This window comes from Oryzias latipes, chromosome 1 (assembly GCF_002234675.1).
Source record: "Oryzias latipes chromosome 1, ASM223467v1".
Lineage (NCBI taxonomy): Eukaryota > Metazoa > Chordata > Actinopteri > Beloniformes > Adrianichthyidae > Oryzias > Oryzias latipes.
In genome coordinates this window covers 34,992,667-35,013,770 of record NC_019859.2, presented here as the reverse complement: position 1 = coordinate 35,013,770, position 21,104 = coordinate 34,992,667, and the positions used below count along the sequence as shown (strand labels likewise).

Sequence of the window (21,104 nt, the reverse complement as noted above, 5' to 3'; positions counted from 1 at the left end):
CCCCACCCGATGGCGTGGAGAGTGGGGGCGGAGCACATCCAGAGCAGGGAAGACAGGCTGGAGCGGGGGCCACCAAACAGACTCTGACCCCCCCCCCCCCTCCCCCGGTGGTCCTGGCAGCAGGTCCATTAACGGGGGAAAGATAATCCCCCCCCTGAACGACCAGCATTGGGAGTGATGGGGCGGGGCGGGGGGGGGTCTTCACGCTTCCCCCTTTTAGGGCAGCAAAGCAGAAATGAGCAGCTTAGCGTTGATCTCAGGTGAAAATTACATTTACCCCCCCCCCCCCCAGAGTGGGACACGTCAGTCAGGAGCTGTCAGTCATCAGTAATCGATGCAACAACTGAACATTTGATTTCAGTTTTCAGATCCTCACGAACCGTCTGAGGACGACGGATGAAGAAAAGACCAGTCAGGGGAAAGTCGGGCTGTAAATAAGAAATGTTTTTATTCAGACCAGACAGTGACACGTTTTATAGCGTGTGTCGTCGTTTTGTTAATGTTTCTGAACAATAAAGGTTTCAATTTCCTCCGTATCAAAGTCACATTCATCAGGAAAATAAAGCCTCAGGGGATCGGTTGGGCAAAGCCGCCGGCCTTCCCTGATCTCACAATTATTTTCACAATGATCGGCGGACCGCCCGGGAAGAACCACGGCGCCGTTTCAACAGGGGGGGGGGGGGGGGGGGGCGCAGCAGCCCTCCATCTGTGTCCAAACTAAACTGCTGGTTTGTGCAAAAATCAAACTAAAATGCTTCAAACAAAAATACAAAACGACAAAATCACCAAACCTGAAACAAGGATTTACAAGATTTCCAGTACAGATTATTTGCGGATGCCTACGCTCACTACAAAAGTAGAAAATCGTCCATAAAAACCGGATTATTTTACCATCATTTTCTTTGAACGTGACGGTCGTACCCACTGGGCTCTGCTCCAGAACCGGTGAGCCCATCAGAGCTCGTTGTGCTGCAGACCCTGACGAGAGATCTTGTTGGACAGGTCCTGCATGTGCTTCTTCATCTGAAATCAAACCAGGAGACACGCGTGACTCTGCAGCCGCCGTGAGGAAAACCAAGCCAGAAAGATGCGTTTCCTGTAATGTCCAGCAGGGGGCGACTGGAACGTGATAGACTGAACCAAGGGCTCACGTCCGTTTGGAAGTTTTTCTGTTCCATCAGATTCTGAATGTTTTTTAATCATTTGAAATTTCATTCTGAATTTTTTAAACATTTGCATTTTCAAACAGCTAACGTCACGGCGGTGTCATGATTTAATTGGCTGGATAAAAATAAGTCAGAATAAAATGTAAAGTTTAAAGAAAAATTCAGAAAGAAAATTCAAAAGTTAAACAATTCTGAATGATATTTCAAAGTTTTAAAACATACAGAATCTGACGGAACAGAAAAACGTCCATAACTTGAAATGACGAGCGGCGGCGCTGTTCAGGCGTCAACGGCTTCATGCTGGTTCCTCTTCAACAGTGAGTGACGCCTTCATTCATCTTCTAAAAACACGGATTACTGGAGTATTGTAGCATTTATGCTTTATAAATAACTCTGTCTCCAATCTAATGTTTGATGTGTGCTCATGGAGTTTCTGTCAGATGTTAATTTGAACCCCCGTCTGCCTTCTCACAGTGCGTCTCTGCATGGACGGCTGCGTCTGCAGCACTGATTCCTGTAGGAATGGACGCCTTCTCACCTTGTAGCCCATCTCCCGCGTCTTCTCGGAGAGCGTGTTGTACTTCTCCTGGGTTCTCCTGAGGTGCTCTCTGTCCCCTAAAGCCTCCACGTGTTGCAGCTTCTGGTGCGACAGCTCCAGCTGCTCCTTGTAGTGGCTGTGCTTCTCCACCTTCGTCTCAAAGTGGTGCAGCTCCTCCTGGAAGCAAACAGACGGCTGCGGTTCATCCTTCGCTTATCGGCAGAGCAGATGAGACACCGACTAACTTCTGTTTAGCAGCTTTGGCTCAAGTTATGCTGAACAGAAAAGTTAGTAGAAGAAAAGAATAGACCGCGTGTGGACCAGGACCATGTGTGGACCTGGACCGTGTGTGGACCAAGCCGGGGGTAGACCTGGACCGTGTGTGGATCTGGACCGTATGCGGACCAGGACCGTGTGTAGACCTGGACTGTGTGTGGATCTGGACCGTGTGTGGACCAGGACCGTGTGTGGACCAGGACCGTGTGTACACCTGGACTGTGTGTGGATCTGGACCGTGTGTGGACCAGGACCATGTGTGGACCTGGACCGTGTGTGGACCAGGACCGTGTGTAGACCTGGACTGTGTGTGGATCTGGACCGTGTGTGGACCAGGACCGTGTGTGGACCAGGACCGTGTGTGGACCAGGACCGTGTGTAGACCTGGACTGTGTGTGGATCTGGACCGTATGCGGACCAGGACCATGTGTGGACCTGGACCGTGTGTGGACCAAGCCGGGGGTAGACCTGGACCGTGTGTGGACCAAGCCGGGGGTAGACCTGGACCGTGTGTGGATCTGGACCGTATGCGGACCAGGACCGTGTGTAGACCTGGACTGTGTGTGGATCTGGACCGTGTGTGGACCAGGACCGTGTGTGGACCAGGACCGTGTGTAGACCTGGACTGTGTGTGGATCTGGACCGTGTGTGGACCAGGACCATGTGTGGATCTGGACCGTGTGTGGACCAGGACCGTGTGTGGACCTGGACCGTGTGTGGACCAGGACCGTGTGTAGACCTGGACTGTGTGTGGACCAGGACCGTGTGTGGACCAGGACCGTGTGTGGACCAGGACCGTGTGTAGACCTGGACTGTGTGTGGATCTGGACCGTATGCGGACCAGGACCATGTGTGGACCTGGACCGTGTGTGGACCAAGCCGGGGGTAGACCTGGACCGTGTGTGGACCAAGCCGGGGGTAGACCTGGACCGTGTGTGGATCTGGACCGTATGCGGACCAGGACCGTGTGTAGACCTGGACTGTGTGTGGATCTGGACCGTGTGTGGACCAGGACCGTGTGCGGACCAGCACCGTGTGCGGACCAGGACCGTGTGTGGACCAGGACCGTGTGTGGACCAGGACCGTGTGTGGACCAGGACCGTGTGTGGACCAGGACCGTGTGTAGACCTGGACTGTGTGTGGATCTGGACCGTGTGTAGACCTGGACTGTGTGTGGATCTGGACCGTGTGTGGACCAGGATCGTGTGTAGACCTGGACTGTGTGTGGATCTGGACCGTGTGTAGACCTGGACTGTGTGTGGATCTGGACCGTGTGTAGACCTGGACTGTGTGTGGATCTGGACCGTGTGTGGACCAGGACCGTGTGTGGACCAGGATCGTGTGCGGACCAGCACCGTGTGCGGACCAGGACCGTGTGTGGACCAGGATCGTGTGCGGACCTGGATCGTGTGCGGACCAGCACCGTGTGCGGACCAGGACCGTGTGCGGACCAGGATCGTGTGCGGACCTGGACTAGGGTTGTGCCGATGGACGATATCATCGTCCATCGTGATGGGTGACTGACATCCCGATGGAGAGACCACCATCGTGATGCCACGCCCCCGCCACGTTGCGCGTCGACACCATAAGCCACGGTTACATGTACAAAATATCTTGATGGGATCAATGGTCGGATTGGAATCCAACCGTGTAGATGGGCCCAGAAAAATGTTTTCAGAATATAAAAACGTTCACTAAGGTCACAATTTCGGTCGGAATAAATCATTCGCACATGCGCAGTTTGAAAACCGGAAGGGGATACAACTTCCGCCGAGCGGCTTTTTTTCCAAACTTTATTGGATGTAACAATTCAATACAAAACGATAACAGCACCGAGCGGCTATATATATTGACATGTCAGCTCGGTAAAAAACGAGATGATCTTCTAAACGTGCTTTTAATAATGTTACGGTTATTATCAAACACCTGTTCGCTCATCATTTGAATTTTAATCCGTGTGGTCAGTGCTTTTTCTGTACGGAGCCAGGATTAGCAGTATGCTAACACGGGCTAACAACATTAGCTTTGGGTGGCGCTGCACGTAAACGTGTAAGAATAACATCAGCCTTTATTTAGTCGGGACACGACTGGAAACACAAATCCGCGTGATTGTTTGAATGTTTTCTAAGGACTGAGCGACATTTCTGCTTTGAAGCTCAAACCGCTGTGTGTGCTGACGATCCGAGCTGTGCTCAGACACACGTTTAGACCCGGTTCTGAGTTCGGTTGCTTGTACCCCTAGAGCTGCGGGACGGATCGCAGTCTTAAATCTCCCACACATACCGCTCATGTACCCCCCTCCCATCAAACACAAAGCTTTAAGTCCGCGCTCCGCCGGTCCACTTCACTTATTAAGTGCGGGAGCGACTACTTCTTTTCTATCTTGCTTGTTACTTTTTCTGTTAAAGTCACTTCCCTCAGTTTATACTGGATCATCGCGGATAAGTCATTAGTTGGGAAATAAAATGAAAAAAGCAAAATAACGAATAGCAGTTATATAAGAACGAAAAATGTAAAAATACCCCCCCCCCCCCGACGATGTCATCGTCCATCCCGATGGTTGACAGCAAACATCGTCAACGGCCAAGTTAGGGGACATCGCCCAACCCTAACCTGGAGGGTGTGTGGACCAGCACCGTGTGCGGACCTGGACCGTGTGTGGACCAGCACTGTGTGCGGACCAGGACCGTGTGTGGACCAGGACCGTATGCGGACCAGGACCGTATGCGGACCAGGACCGTGTGTGGACCAAGCCGGGGGTAGACCTGGACCGTGTGTGGATCTGGACCGTGTGTGGACCAGGACCGTGTGTGGACCAAGCCGGGGGTAGACCTGGACCGTGTGTGGATCTGGACCGTGTGTGGACCAGGACCGTGTGTGGATCTGGACCGTATGCGGACCAGGACCGTGTGTGGATCTGGACCGTATGCGGACCAGGACCGTGTGCGGACCCTGTGTGGACCAAGCCGGGGGTAGACCTGGACCGTGTGTGGATCTGGACCGTGTGTGGACCCGGACCGTGTGTGGACCAAGCCGGGGGTAGACCTGGACCGTGTGTGGACCAGGACCGTGTGTGGACCCGGACCCTGTGTGGACCAAGCCGGGGGTAGACCTGGACCGTGTGTGGATCTGGACCGTGTGTGGACCAAGCCGGGGGTAGACCTGGACCGTGTGTGGATCTGGACCGTGTGTGGACCCGGACCGTGTGTGGACCAAGCCGGGGGTAGACCTGGACCGCGTGTGGACCAGGACCGTGTGTGGACCAAGCCGGGGTAGACCTGGACCGTGTGTGGATCTGGACCGTGTGTGGACCCGGACCGTGTGTGGACCAAGCCGGGGGTAGACCTGGACCGTGTGTGGACCAGGACCGTGTGTGGACCAAGCCGGGGTAGACCCGGACCGTGTGCGGACCAGGACCGTGTGGGGTATAATAATCTTATAAAAGCTTTAAAAAAAAAAAAAAAAAAAAAGATTTTCCTTTAAATAGTTTACTTCTTGGGAAGAACTATATAAAACAGTAAAAACAATAAGATATTACTATAAGACAGTACTAATAATTGATTTCATATTTATGTTCCAAGTCACTGTGATTAACTGGATACCAGAATATCATCCTTTTGTTTAGATCATGACCTCCCAAACAAACTATGTTTCAACTTTAGGCTGTTCAGTTCAATGTTACAGAACATTCAGGCTTTGAGACTGGAACTACTTTTTTAGGTTGAATATTATCATTTTTTAATGGTCACCCTGCAGCCAATCAGAACGGAGGAACCAAACAACAATGGTATAGGAATGGCAGAAAGCATCAGTACCTTCAGAGAGTCCAGCTCGTCTCTGCTCAGGTTGGCTCTCTTGGCGGCCTCCCACAGTTCAATCACACGAGGCTCCCGAAACTCTATGAGGCAGCGAGACACAGACAGAGGGGTGAGGAGACGATGCAGACAGACAGGCTGGAGGACAGACGCGTCCCTAGCGAGTCCCCGTTCAGCACAGGGGAGGACGCGGGAAAGGTTTGTGCTGATGAGGTGATCAGTTCTGCTCCTCCGACCACAACATCCAGCGGATTTAGACCAAGACAAACGCACAAAACTAACATCTGTAGAAGAGCTGCAGCGTGTGGGGAGGGAATGCAGCTCACAGAGCGTTACTACGGTTACGAGGACGAAGCTGCAGCCATTAGGAGGCGTGCGTCTCTCACCGCTGTCTTCGCTGAAGCCCTTGTGGCTGATTTCGCGGAGACGCTCGAAGCCGTGGTTCAGGTCCCTCATCTTCTGCTTCAGCTCCGTGTGCTTCTGCTGCAGCACGTGCTCCTTGGCGTCGCCCTCCAGGGGGGCGATCACGTTCTTGTGCGTTTCTGCAGAGGTATGAGGACACAAAGTGACATGAGGACACAAAGTGAGCATTCCACAGCAGCTGGAACTTCCTGCATGATGCAACCTGAAGGACTTGGAGCGGCTGAGCACTTCCTGTCTGCTTCACACCTGAGCCGTGGCGAGGAGAACCCAAACAAAGGCCGCTGACGGCCGAATGTCAGCTGACATTTAGAACAAGAGACAAAGACAACAGAGGGAGAGACTGGGGGGGGGGGTTGTAAAGGTGACCGGACCCCACCCTCAAGGCAACATACCGTCTTCTGACCGCTCAAAAGGTATCAGACGGGCGGAAAAATGCTCCTGGACTGTTGGAGGAGAACGTCAGGCACCAGCCGTCTGAGACCGGCAGACCCCCCCCATCCCTGAAGACCTGAGGGGGCTGTCAGCTCGGCTCTCAGATCAATGTGACTGAACCTGACAGAGGAGTGGGTGGGGTGGGGGGGGGGCATTGCCTGACCACCGACACCATTGACGCTCACTTCCTCGCTCTGGAGAATGTCATGTATTTGTATTTTCTTGTCTTGTATGTTGCAATTGTTCAATAAAAAAAAAAAACTGCGAAAAAAAAAAAAGTAAATAAAGGAAAAAGGGGGGAAAAAAATACAAAAAAAAACTTGCTGCTCTCACTATTCTCCATGTTTTTCTCCTCCGCCATCTTTGTTTGAATGTGTATTTTTCTTCGTTCGCCCGTGATTAATATAACGTTTTACGGGGTCTTCAAACATAAATAAAAGGTCGATACTTGATGAAGACGCATTGAGAATCAATCACGGGAATAAATATCGCGATATATCACCATATCGATATTTTGGCACACCATCATACACATTTACTTTGTCTTTTTTTATAAGTTTGTGGAAAAAATGGTTTTGTTCATTGATTACTGGAACTCACTTGTAAAATAGAGCAAAAACCTGCGTTTCTGAGGCGATTTTTATAGTTTTTCATTCATTCGTCGTCTTCTGTTTGACCCTTTCGGGGTCACGGGGCTGCTGGAGCCTATCCCAGGCACTTATGGGCAAAGGCAGGGGACACCCTGGACAGGTTGCCAGTCTGTCATAGCCATAGTTTTTCCTCTCTTTTAAAATTTTGTATACACCATGTAATCAAACCATCTTCTTAAAGTCTGTTTTCCCTTTTTTTGACTGATAAACAAAAACATCTAGCGGACTTCAGGAAAAATTGGCACGAGTGCTTAGTTGAAACCAAACTGAGAAAATAAGTAGAAAGAAACAAAAGTACAGAGAGAAACTGTCCTTCAGGAGGGAGGGACAGTTTTAGGCCTAAGCTTTTCTCAGAAAAACCTAAAACCGTCGATTATGAATTCTGGAGAATCCTTTAGCTTCAAAGCTTGGCCCTAAAATCTGTTCTTTTTGTTTTTATTACCAAACAACTGATGTGTTTCCAGGAACAGCTTTTTCTTTCCCCCGAACAAAACTGAGTCAGACAATCTGTGCAACAGGAAGTGATGCGACTCATGAAGGGATTTAAACGATGCGTTCATTTGCAGCATTAAACCAGTGTCCTGTGTCCATTCAATCTGAGAATCAGAACCAATGAAAACTTAATGAAGGATGCAGCTCAACCTGTCCTGTCCAATCACAGCCGGACCTTTACGGTTAGCATCAACTTTAAAAGGTGAAGCGTGAGGGCAGGAAGCCGGCCCCCACCAGCGACTCACCCTCAGTCCTGCTGACCGTGTCCATCAGGAGGTTGTACTCCTGGATCTTCTCCCTGTGGTGCTGGAACTCTCTCCTCAGGTTCGCCAGCTCCTCGTCAGAAAATTTTGCAGAGTTCCTGGCCTGGTGGAGACCCCCCCCCCAGCAAAAAAGGACTATTAGGTGGGTTTGTTCAGATTCCTGAGAAGTTTGAATCTGTGTTGAAGGTGTTTTTTTCTGGTTCCGCCCCCACTACCCCTAGATCCTGGAGGAGTGGTTTGTTCTGCCACCCCCATGTCAAATAGTTCATGTCTTTGGCAGTCAGGCCCCAGGCCCTCTTCTTCCTCACCAAATCCTTGTAAAATGCACGATTTGTGTCACGAATGAAAATTAAACTAGATGTCGCTATTATCAGCTGTGTTAACATGCGTTAACAGGCACGTCACCTTATATGTAAAATGTTTTCTTTTTTTTTTTTAATGAAAGGACAGCAGAAACTTTTATTTTGAAATCAGGACCCATTTCCCACAGTCAAATCCTCAGTAAGCAGTGATTAATCTTAGTCAATGGTTTTATGGCAAACCACTCTCACCAATCAGCAGTGAGCTTGCTGCGAGATCGCACCCCTACCGCTTGAACGCGGTATCGGGAGAATCTGTCAAACGTTGACCGTGTTAGAGCATCCGATTGGCCAATTCACTTAAATCACTCAAACTACAGAAAGAATTTCCTAAAAAATGAGGATTATCAAGAACATGTTAAAAAGATTTCCGAGGAATGATTTTGACCAATCGAATGACTTTGGGATTTTGGCTTCGTGGACCCACTTACTGTTTAGAACGCCGGGGTGTGTGTGTGTGTGTGTGTGAGTGTGTGCGTGTGCGTGCGTGCGCGTGTGTGTGAGTGTGTGCGTGTGCGTGCGTGCGCGTGACTCAGTCCAGTTCTCAGACACAGTTCATGGTCTGAACTTAAATCCTGGTTTCCTTCCAATTCTCTCCAACTTAACGGGAATAAGTCTGTGGGTCTCATCACCGGCATCTTCAAAGTCCATCAACCACTCGTCAGTCACCTCCACCCCCCCCCTGTGTCAACCTGGACAGCTCCCTCTCTTTCCACGCCCACATCAATAGCATCACACAGGCTCGCCTCAGAAACACTCCTCACCCCCCCAGACTGCCTCCCTCCTGGTTCAAAGCCTCATCATCACCAGTCGTCTGGACTACTGTACCTCCCTCCTCTTCGGCCTCTCTCACAAACTTCCCCAGCAGCTGGGATCGCCACCAACCCCCCCCCCCCCCTCTGCCACCGCATCACGCCGATACTCCAGCAGCTGCACCGCCTCCCAATTAAATCCAAGTTCTGCCTCAAATTCCTCCCACAGGCGTAAAAAAAACCACCACTTCCTTTTTCTCAAATCGGTTTCTGGCTTTTCACTGTGTTTATAACTTGTGTTCAGCATCCTTGAGGGCCCTGTTAAATAAAACGGATTATTGTTATACTTGTTAGTGGAAAACCTGAAAAGATTGCATCGCACCTGTTCTGCAGGAGTGAAAATTTACAGCAGGGAAGACAGATGTACTTTTAGGAGGTTGCAGTTTGTTTGACAAGAAAAACCAAACTAATTTCGTACAAATGAGACACCAAGAGCTTAAAGCACCAGCTAGCCATCACTGGCTACATTTCTGGTATTCTGAGCATTTGAAATGGACCCGTTTAGCTGCACCGAACGGTACCTTATGGGTGACTAGAATAGGGCGCAGGGGTTCCATACGGTGGTAACACCCGCACTTTTTTAAGTGCGGGTAACTGCTACTAGCCTGCTGCTTCTCGGTCAGCTGTTTGATTGTTGAGGTTCTTGCATGTTGAGCAGAAATGAGATTCTGTGGCGTGGATCTAGCAGCAGAAACTCTTTGGGGACAGAAATGATCCATTTTAAATCATAAACTAGAAGGAGCTGCATTTCCAGAAGAAAAATGCCGGGTTGAGTGATATATTGCTGAATGAAAAAGTGAAACTTAAGGGGTAATGATTGGCCAAAAAAGTAAAGAAATAAATGATCAAAGTTAAAACAGCAAAATAACAAAAAATATGTTGGTGAAAAATGCCTGCGCTTAGTTTTGATCAGAAAACCTTGTGCATCACAGCCTGCATGTCATACCACTACACCACCAACCTGAACAGGTGACAGGATTTATAATCCATGTAGTCTTATAATGTCTTCAAAAGTTCTAGGAATTCAAGGAACAAAAGTCACAGCTGGAAAAAACTGAAAGCTGTTCCTTCTTCATCTTTATACAAGCTGCAGATAAAACGTCAACTTTGCATAAAGGCTGTGAAACAGAGACCGCCACCGTCTCAATCCTTGATCTGATTGGACCAGAACCCCTTTCCATCCTCAGTATCACCCAAACTCCAACCCTGCTAGTGCTGCTCCTCCCTCCTGGTCCACACAAACCTTGTTCCAGAGTTTGTCCAGGCGCGGATCCTCAAAAGTGTCTCCGTCTTTGGGCTCGTGGTCCTTCAGAGAGTTGCTCTCCAGCGGCCGCGTGTCCCTCTTCCCATCCATGCCGTACTTGGCGAGGATCACTGCACGACACCGACGTGACACTTTCAAACAAACGCTGCTGTGAAAGAACGAGCCTCTCAGCTCGAAGCAATGGAGGACAAGCACAGAAAACAACGCACACGTTCATCACTTAAACCAGACAACGGGGAGACGCTCGTCAGTTCACCTGAAAGCGGCCGCGCTGGAAAGAGCGGCAGCAGCGAGCGGCAGCAGCGAGCGGCAGCAGCGAGCGGCAGCAGCGAGCGGCGCCGCCCACGAACGCCAACGGACTGCGGTTCAGCAGGAGATGAGGTGCCGTTGGTTCAAGCAAACCCGGCGGACTCATCCACTCGTCGTGAACATTTGAATAAAGTCAATGTGGTTTACCGGCTGCACGGTGGCACAGTGGTTAGCGCCATTTTCTCACAGCAACAAGGTCCCCCCAATCCAAATCCCAACTGGGGGACCTGAACCAGAACACCAATGGGGGACTTTTCTGCGTGGAGTTTGTTTGAGGAATTTGTCTGTTCGGCTTCCTCCCACCACCCAAAGACATGCTTCATAGGTTCATTGGTTACTCTAAATCAGGGGGTCCCCAGACTGCGGCCCCCATTTGACCCGGCCCCCTCAACGATACCAGAGAGAGACCCTTGTAATTTATTTTTTTGCATTATTATTTTATTTTATTTTATTTAGCCGTCCATGTGATGGAGACTAATGGAAGCCTGGAAAACTGGGGTGAAGTGGGCCGGCCCAACGGAATCCCTGGAATTGTTTCTTCACGTCAATGAAGCTTATTTGGATTGAAACGGGGGCCAACCTAAAAAGGCTTCTACAGAACCTCACTTTGTCCCAGTCATGGAACTGGAATGCGACCCCCACCCATCATCACAAAGACAAATATGACGGAGCAAATGCGAGCAGACAAACTCTCAAAGCTAAAAAGTGGGCTGTGAGCTCAGCAGACGGTGATACTAGACATTTCCTGACTTTTAATGTAAAGAACAGATATCAGATCGGGTCATTAATATATTTGGTTATGTGTGGCTTTCTGGGAAACGATAAATGTTTACATTTAGACACCCCTGCGATCGTCACACTTTTCTGTTTCAAACTGACCCTGGCCCCCGATCAGAGAATGGAAACGTCATGTGGCCCTCGCTGGAAAACGTTTGGGGACCCCCGCTCTAAATAGTCCCTAGATGTGAGTATGGGTGAGTGTCCAGACGTCCAGGATGCCCCCTGCCTTCGCCCACGAGTGGCCGGGTTTAGGCTCCGGCAGCCCCGTGACCCCGAGAGGGAACCAACGGATTAGAAGATGAATGACTGAAGATGAACTGCAGCGAACTCTGAAGAAACCAAACTTCTCATTCTGCTCCAGTTATGGGAGCAGATGACTCAGCGCCGCGTCAGCAGCACCGCCGTGACCCGACAGTTGACCCCATTTATGCCGCCCTCATTAAAGTTACTACCAGAGGGAAAAAGTGCTGAACATCAAGAACCACCCCATGAGGAGGGTGACGGTAGTTTGACCCCTTCAGGGGGGTGATGTTCCTCCACCGACCCCCTGAAGGGGTCAAAGTACCACTGAAGGAGCTGGAAGTTCACGATCATTCCTCCCCTTATGGACTTTATTTCATCCTGAACACCTGAAGAAAACCTAAGTGGACTTTGAGAAGCCAAAGACGGTGAAGTTGCACGTGAGAGGGGAAAAAACAGCAGACGTCAGGAAACATTTACGAGACTCTGCTGGCATGATCGGGTCCAAAGTTTTCCTTCTTTGCTCGGAGGGCACTTTGTGAAACGATTGGTGCTGCTCTTTGTGTCCCATTCCCACCCTGAGGGCTCTTGAGGCGATTTAAACCAACTCCATGCTGTGACAACCGTCAAAGAGGCCGACAGAGATGTGCGTCTCTCACTTTTACACTCCACCGCTGGAGAACTGGACTTTTATGAGACGTTCACAGAACCGGGTCCCACTCCCATCATCCTCTGCTCCATTGTTGAAAACCGCATAATCCTAATCAAAGGAACACTGGGAGCGCTTTCACTGGAGATCGAAATTCTCTCACACATGTCCTCCATCGGGAGAAAAATGCTACAAGAAGGTGTTAAAAGCACCAAAAGCAGCATTTTCATTGGTCTTTAAAACAATCTGAAGGCCCCACGCAGCATATTTTCTGGAACCTCATCACTGCTGTAAAAAAAATAAGCCTGGACCAGCATCCTGCACCACGTTCGACAAAACGCTTAACAACCAGAGTGAAAATATTTAAGCACAACTCTGAAGTATCACTAACAACAACATCGTTGAGACGTCTTAAACAAAAAACAAAAAAATCGTAACAAAAACGGGTCTTTAAACAAAACAAGAAACAGAAAATTGACGTCAAACCAACACAAAAATGTATAAACTCCACAAAGATGACGTCTCAGTTAAGAAACACTCCAGTCTCTGCAGGTCTATGTGCAAAATGTCTTGGATCGGATCAGAAATCGGATTAGCGTTGAACCGTTTACACGGGTCCAGAAAAACTTCGTTCACCAGAATAAACTGTTTCTATGCACCACGATCGGATCAACGATCGGCATAATCTACCATCTCCATCGGAAGGAAATTCTATCCGAACGAGTCTGAGTTCTGAACGGCGTGTTCACATGACGCATTTTTATTCTGATCTGGCGTTCATTCCGCTAACTTTTGTCCGTGAAAATGCAGCGACCGATGGTGTTCCACAGGAGTCTGGACTAGGACCACCTCAGTTCACACACAGATATGTAATCACCAGAAATGTAAGTTCGTCTGCCGAAACAGAACCGTGATCAAAGGAGCAGTCTCCTGTTTTACACTCTGAAACTCTGAATAAAGAGATTTTTGGTTTGAATTGACTTTCTAATGATCTTGTTAGCATTAAAGCTCCCCGTGCATGTGTGGGTTTTCTTTGGGCGCTCCGCCTTCCTCCCACAGTCCAAAAACACGCATCATTGGTTACTCTAAGCTGTCCCTGTCCTGTCCAGGACGTCCTCCGCCTTCACCCAACAGTAGCCGAGACTCCGGTTATAGCAGGGTAAGAAGATGGATGCATTAGAACTTTTCCAGCATCCTTTGTAGGACTTTCTAAACAAATCCACATGAACAGCAAGTCACAGTGGTTCTCCTTGGACTTGTGTTTGGATATCACAACAGAAAAAATGCCAACTAGAAGTTTTTCTGACCTTGACGTTAACCTCAATAAGAACATCCAAGGCAAAGATGTGATTCAAATAATCTCTTCTTTTGAAAGCTGAGATACCGGGGTCTCTCTCTTTGCTAACAATGAAGACAGCTGATACAAAATAAACAACTGCTGGACAAGGATTTATGGAAGGAACCGATTTTAAGTTGATCTTTTTGTGACATTTTGAAAAGCAAAAATAACTTCTACAGGCTGTGGAGGTCAGAGAAAGCCAGGAGCCCGTCTGAAAGTCGTCCCGACTGCAGAGGGCCTGGCGCCGGCTCACCGTGGAAGTTGCGCCTGAGCTGAGCCTCCTTCTCCCCGCTTTCATCCAGCCCTTCCACCTTCAGCTTCTTCCACTGAAGCTCGTCCTTCTCCTGGATCTTCAGGTCGCTGTGCAGCTCGGCCTGCCGGACCGGCGGCATCTGCATCTGCGGGGGGGAGCAGACACCAAACCGTCTGTTCCCGTGTTCGGGAAAAACCTTTGCTCTGCATCAAACACGACTCAGGAAAAGGGTTTGCATCGAGATGCCAACTTTTTAAAGGTTTCTGGAGGAAAGTCTGACTTTTTCAAGTAGCATTCGTCACTCAAGTCAAGTGTCATCGATGAAGCATTGAGTTCATTCATTCATTCATTCGTCTTCTAAACCAAATTTATCCCTCTCCGGGTCACGAGGGGGAAGCCAGGGGGCATCACACACCCACGCACACCAACATCCTCACTTGGTGACCAATGAACCTATGAAGCATGTTTTTGGACGGTGGGAGGAAGCCAAAGTACCCGGAGAAACCCACGCATGCACGGGGAGAACATGCTAACTCCACACAGAAAGGTCCCCCGTCTGTGTTCTGGTTCAGGTCCCCCAGCCGGGACTTGAACCAGTGGCCTTCTTGCAGCCACATTGAGTTCATATGAATATTTAATGGTCACAGGTTTTCATGAAACTACTGTAACCAGTTTGTGGAGACAAAAAACAGGACTTCTTTGAGGTCGAGTGTCACGTTAAGTCCCCAAACTTTGAGGTCAGGTCTCAAATCTTTGAGGTCCTGTCCCAAGATTTTATGGTTGATTTTATAGTCTTAAGTCAAGTTCTAAGTCTTTCAGGATGAGTTCCAAGTCTTTAAGGACAAGTCTCAAGTCAAGTCTAGAGTCTTTGAGGTCAAGTCTCAAATGTTTAGGGTTGAGTCTCAAAACTTTAAGGTCCTGTCTAAAGACTCTGTGATAGAGTCTCATACCTCAAGTCTCTAGTCAGTACGTTTGAGCTTTAAGTCAGGTCTCAAGCTTTTGAGGATGAGTTCCAAGTCTTTAGATAAAAGTCTCAAGTCAAGTCTAGTCTTTGAGGTCAAGTCTCAAATCTTTATGGTCCAGTCTCAGATCTTTAGTGTTGAGTCTCAAATTTTAGAGGTCCTGTCCCAAGACTTTGCGGTTGAGTCTCATATCTCAAGTCTCTAGTCTGTACGGTTGACTCTTAAGTCAAGTTCCAAGCCTTTAAGGACAAGTTACAAGTCAAATTCAGAGTCTGTGAGGTCAAGTCTCAAAAGTAAAGTTTCAAGTCTGCGTGTGAGACGTTAGTTGTGACTCAAGTCACTTAGCTAAAAGTAGTAGACTTGAACTTTACCTATTTGAGTAGTGGAGCAGGATGTGTACCAACTGAATAACAGACTAAATTGGAACGTTTTAGGTTCACAACATTTACATTTAAATAGTTACAATATATAAAAAGTAATCTTCAAGTAAACTGTCTCAGTTTTTGCATAGACCAAGGATTTAGTACACCTTTGATAGGGGACCCCACCTCTAACACATTTTTTGCATCTTGGTGTGACATCATGGGCTGCACGGCCCGGCAGCGAGACGGCGCTGGTTCAAATCCTGATTGGGTCCTTTCTGTGTGGACTGTCCTCATGGGTTTTCTGTGGTCTCCTCCCACAGTCCAAAAACACGCCTCAGAAGTGAGTTGGTGTCTCCAAATTGACCTTAAGTGTGTAAGTGTGAGGCCCTGCAGCCCAACAGCAGCTGGGATAGGCTCCAGCAACCCCGTGACCCCGTAAGGGTTCCAACAGGTTCTGAAGATCAGGGATGGATGGCGTGACGTCACGTCACAAAGTGATTTGAGGTCAAACGAATAACGGGAGATCTGTTTCACACCGGGTAAAAACGGTTTTCCGGTCTGCTGGACCCCCGGTACCGAAACCGCTATGCAGCTCGTGCGTGGTGAACGTACGTACCCGCTTCGCCTTCTCCCACACCTGGTTCAGCTTCGCTATCCTGAACTCCACCGTCTGCTCATCATCCGCACCGCCCGGCCTGGGCTCGTTCACCTCCCGGGAATACTTTCCCGCCATGGCACGCGCCCCGAGACACAGAACCGCGGCGAACCACTGCAGCTTCATGGTGAAGCAGAAACGGAGTCTCGTCTTCCAGCGGCGAAGCAACGAGCTGTCAGCGACTGCGGCCCGGAGCCAGCACGTCATGTGACCGAAAGGGGCGGGCTCTTCTGGAACCGTTGCACCTTGGGAAATGTAGTTAAAAGCTGGCTGTGTGCATGACAGGGGTAATCCCTTTGTAAAACAATTACCTACAACCCCCAGAATGCATTGCCACAGTGTTACCTAGCAACGAAGCTTCCAAAGCTCAGCGAATGGAAAGTCTCCACGTGTTGACGGCGCTGGATGCTGTTTACATCTGCAGCTTTAAATCCCCCTTAAATAAAAATATATATTTTTGACAAAATTCTGTAATGTCACGAAAACCATCCTTCAGAGTTATCACCTGGTGAAACATGCAACTAAAAAAAAAACTAAATCCAGACACTGACACTTTTTACAAGTTTTTTTCTTTTTGTAGTTGTTGCTATAAATCCATCCTGAACGGCTGAACCTTCACAGCTCGGGCTGCACCGTTTACACGCTTTCAGCTGTGCAAAAAAAAATCCATCCAACCTCAAAAAGATGGCGAAAATATTCATAGAATTTGTGGGGCGGCCGTGGTGCGCAGGTGGAAGGTCGGCCTGTGATCAGAGGATCGCAGGTTCAGTTCCTTGAGCAAGGCACTGAACCCCACATTGCTCCTGGTGGTTACAGGTTGGCACCATTGTTTGGGCCTTCAAAGCGCTATACAAGTATACGCCATTTATAAAATTCAGTAGTCTAGTTCTATGGTATATAAGACGTAACCTGAAAGGTAAATTAATTTGACAATTTCTCCTTTTTAATGGAAAAATATCATATTTAAAGATTCAAAATCCTATTTCTTTGCCTTTCAGCTGCTCCACTTAGACTAGGGTCACTTATCCAAAAATGCCACCGTGCACGGTGACCTTTAGATGCAAGTATTTCAGCACATCCAGCAGATGAGTTTGTGGCTGCAGTCGCATTTTTTGATAAAGGTTACGATTGAACAGTGAGTGGACTATTTTGTGACATCGGTCAGTGGCCGCCCGGGGACATTTGGAGGTCGTGTGGTGGCAGTCCAGCGGCAGGCGGGTGGCAGGAAGGCAGCAGGGCGATTATTGATTTGGTCTCTAAGGTTACCAAAATCATGTGATGATTGGATTTCAGACTGCCACCCCTCTTCCCCCGTGCTGCCGTCCCACTGCCACCATCCAATTGTTAGAAATCGCACGGTAGCAGCACGGGCCCTGGACGGACGAGGGCTGTTGACGTCAATCTGGCAATTCAGGCCACAGTGGGTCCAAATGGGCGGACGGCACTGATGCTGCACAAAACTCATCATGATGTTGATAGCACCACAGCGACTCAGAGGCCTGCGGATTGATGAACTACGGTTGACGCGGGGAAGAATATGTAGACGACAGAACACTGTGCTTTCTTGGGGGGCAAATTGTCTATAATTGTGTACATTTGTAAATTGACATCAGTAGACAGTTTACTCCAAATCAGAATTGGGATTGACCTGTGGTACTGAATGGCCCACGTTTTATATATTCCCAGGCTATAGAACGGCCGGAGACCTTTACGCATCGTCCAATCGGAGCTGCTGTCGGCCGGCAATCCAGATGCCGCCGCCCTGTGGCTGCCCAGCAGTCGCCCGATCTCATAACGGCATCACCCCCACCTTGCTGGCTGCCGCCGTCTCCATTCACGATCACGCCAACATGTGACCGTAGCATTCCCCCCCCCCCCCCCCCCCCCCGTCTCTATTCTCCGACTCCTCCTCGCTAACAGAACTCACCCTCATGTCCTCCATTACATCCATGAACTTCCTCTTTGGTCTTCTTCTATGCCTCTTTTTTATGTAGCTCTAACCTCAGCTTCCTTTGACCTCTTTTCTAAACTGCATTCAACAAATACACAAATGTCCCACACGGTTCAGATGAAGCCTCATTTGTATCCCTGTGCTTTCATCACATCTTTATATTTTTCATCTTTGACGCTTCCATAAAAGGCTTCCTTCCATCAGGAGAAATGAAAGCAGAAAAACTCGAGATAAATCCTGGGAGGAGGATCAAGCAATCCAAACACCAGTGATTGATACTGTTCATTGTGTATTCATGACGGCCGAGATAATTAGCTTTAGTGGGAGACAGACTGAAACGTAGAGTCATTTGATTATTTCTTCTTACTCGTTAGGTTGGTGGGTACAAAAGCCATTTTTAAAACATTTGTGTCTTAACGTCACAGAAGGGTAAATGAATAAAATAACAGAAAAGAGGGCTCGGTGGGCTTAGATAGGACTGATTACAGACATGATTCCCCTCTGTCTGAATTAAATACGTCTAAAACTTTAATAATAAAAAATATAATAGAGCTCAATTGAGGTTAGTCTGAAGAGCATGTGTGCAAAAGAAAAGGAGGATGAATAATTGAGGATCATGCAGCAGTTCACTCAAGGCACCCAGCAAAAGACCAGAACAAATCACATAATCTCTCTGAGTGGCTTTAACCTGAGCGCAGAGGTTCTTTAAATGCACACTTGAGTGGAGAAGCCTCAGGAAAACCGTTATACGACCTTCACATATGTTGTTGCAGGAGCGCGATCAGCGTCAAGCAGGAGTCCAGTCTACACTTTCTGAGCTTCTTTCTCAAAATCAGAACAGTGGTGATTTTTTTTGTCTCATTAAGAGCGAAGATCTATAGATAAGGAAATTAGCTTTAAAAGGAGTCCAAATCCTTTTGTTCAATACTTTTCACAATACAAATAAAGACTTAATTTAAGACTTAAAAGACTTTAATTTTTAAGTTCAATAAAGGTTGACAAGCTACACTGGCATTCATTGTCAAGAGAGAAATATGTTATGTTCAAGAATAAGTGCTGGTTTTAGATAATATGAGGATTGATTAAGATGGATCTCATTTTTGTTCACATTTTGTTTCTAGTTACTATAATAAAAGAGAACTACAATTGGGAACATAAAAACTCAAAAAATACATCAATTTATTTAAAACTAGTAAAAAAAACAAAAACATTTTTATAGGTTTTATATTTGTGGTAAATCTATCTAAAGGCCGTGTCCCACAGCCCCTACTTACATTTAGAGCATTTAGCACAGAGGAAAATTGGTCATACGTGAATCTACGTAGAAAAAGTGATAAAAGTCGTGGGTCTTTACGTAAAATTTTCACAGATGTATCACGAATGAACCACGGCAGAAGTACGAATAAACCACGCAAAGAACACGTAAACAACGTAGAACATGAACCGTGCGTCATTGTCCTGTTTATATGCAATTCATTAGTGATTCATGCATCAGTTACGTCATTTAAATGTGATATCTGAGCCGTAGTTGTGATAATAAAAGTTGTACATCGGTGGTACATGCGTGAAAATCCGTTAGACGTATGTGGAACAGTCATGGAAAGCCACAAATTGCAAAAATCACACACAACTGCACAAGATTTACGACATTATTGCATGTAAACCAAGGGAAATACGCATAAACTGCAAAATTCTCAACCGACCAAAAATGCTGAACAGGTCAAAACTGAATTCACACAAAGACCTGTCGGCCGAAACCCTCGACGGACGTCTGCGCACATCGACGAACGCTAGAGACACTTATGAGTTACTTATTTGTCACATGGATTATAAAAGACACGTTTTGCTCACAAATGTTTTGCAGTTTTCTATAGCCAAATATGATGTACTTGGTTTTATTTATATTTAAGGACAGTTTGTTTGTATCAAACCATTGTTTAATTATGGATAATTCTTTTGTTTTATCTGCAAGAAGTTGGTCCAGATTATCTCCTGATAAATACAAAGTGGTGTCGTCAGCATATTAAACACAATTCAACAAATCCTATACTTTACAAAGGTCGTTTATGTATAAAATAAATAATATAGGACCTAGTAAGGACCCCTGAGGTACTCCACATGTGACAGGACACATTTCAGATTTTTTGTTATTGAAATAAACATACTGACATCTGTTGATAAGATAACTTTCCAACCAGGAAGCTGCTATTCCTCTGAAAACCATATTTCTCTGACCTACTAAGTAACATGTGTTGTTTACTGTATCAAACGCTTTTTGAAGAGCAACAAAAACGCCTACAGTAAATTTCTTCTTCTCTATCAAGGAAGAAATATGATCAACCACCTGGATTATCGCCATTGAAGTAGATCTGTCCGCCCTAAAACCATATTGATCCTTATGCAACAAATTAAACTTAAAAATAAAATTATTCAGTCTTGTAACAAAAAGCTTTCTAATATCTTGGAAAATTGAGATAATAGTGAAATTGGTCTGTAATTTGTAAATAAATGGTGATCTCCATTTTTAAAAATTGTAATAATTTTTGCTATTTTCATGTTATTTGGAAAAATGGCCTCTTTGAAAGACATTAAACATGAGTTACTGTTGTGAAACCAGAGGAGCTTTGCAGAATCCAAGCGCGGACAAAAAAATGGAGTGGCGCACTGGGTTTTAATATTATGTGGCAGAGGGGATGAATGGAGGGGTGGAGAAACGGCAGGCAGGTGAGCAGACTGGCGGAGTTTGCTGACAGACAGGGAGGCAAATACACGGGCTGGCAGATTTTCACTTGTGAGGCACAATAATCTGGCGTTTGCTGACGGCTCCTTCTCGGAATAAGTACTCTCTGTAATGAGCTGCAGGTGACGAGATGATGAGGAGCAGGTGAGGAGTAGTCACTGCGGAGGCACGCCCACGGAACCACAACGGTTAGTGGTTCAACAATGAACTCAATTGTGTTTTTGATTAATAACATATCAATGTCATCAACGTTGCTGCATGGGTAGATTGTTTTACTGCTTTCTAGGAACCTTCCTAAAGAGTTTTGCTCTTTTTCTCTTTTTGGGCGACTTCTTTTTGCAGTAAAAGCAAGAAAAGTTCAGGTTGAGAGC

General features: G+C 47.4%; 1 protein-coding gene across 1 annotated transcript; it reads right to left on the bottom strand.

The window, feature by feature from the left end:
* Positions 1–423: 423 nt before the first annotated feature.
* Positions 424–16,264, bottom strand: lrpap1 (LDL receptor related protein associated protein 1). Its single transcript, XM_023960998.1, has 8 exons — positions 16,004–16,264; positions 14,061–14,205; positions 10,470–10,600; positions 8,038–8,158; positions 6,182–6,337; positions 5,796–5,878; positions 1,705–1,881; positions 424–1,023 (listed from the first exon to the last, which is right to left on the bottom strand). The coding sequence occupies exons 1-8, from the start codon at positions 16,247–16,249 to the stop codon at positions 955–957; spliced, it is 1,128 nt and encodes a 375-aa protein (XP_023816766.1). The 5' UTR covers positions 16,250–16,264; the 3' UTR covers positions 424–954.
* Positions 16,265–21,104: the final 4,840 nt, after the last annotated feature.

What these genes read in the sequence shown, in the direction of transcription:
- lrpap1 (XM_023960998.1), bottom strand. Translation starts at nt 16,249, where the DNA reads ATGACGTGCTGGCTCCGGGCCGCAGTCGCTGACAGCTCGTTGCTTCGC. An exon ending in GCTCAGGCGCAACTTCCACG is followed by an intron (nt 10,601 to 14,060) that starts GTGAGCCGGCGC and finishes GGTGTCGTGCAG; the next exon opens with TGATCCTCGCCAAGTACGGC. An exon ending in CGCGGGAGATGGGCTACAAG is followed by an intron (nt 1,024 to 1,704) that starts GTGAGAAGGCGT and finishes GTTTGATTTCAG; the next exon opens with ATGAAGAAGCACATGCAGGA.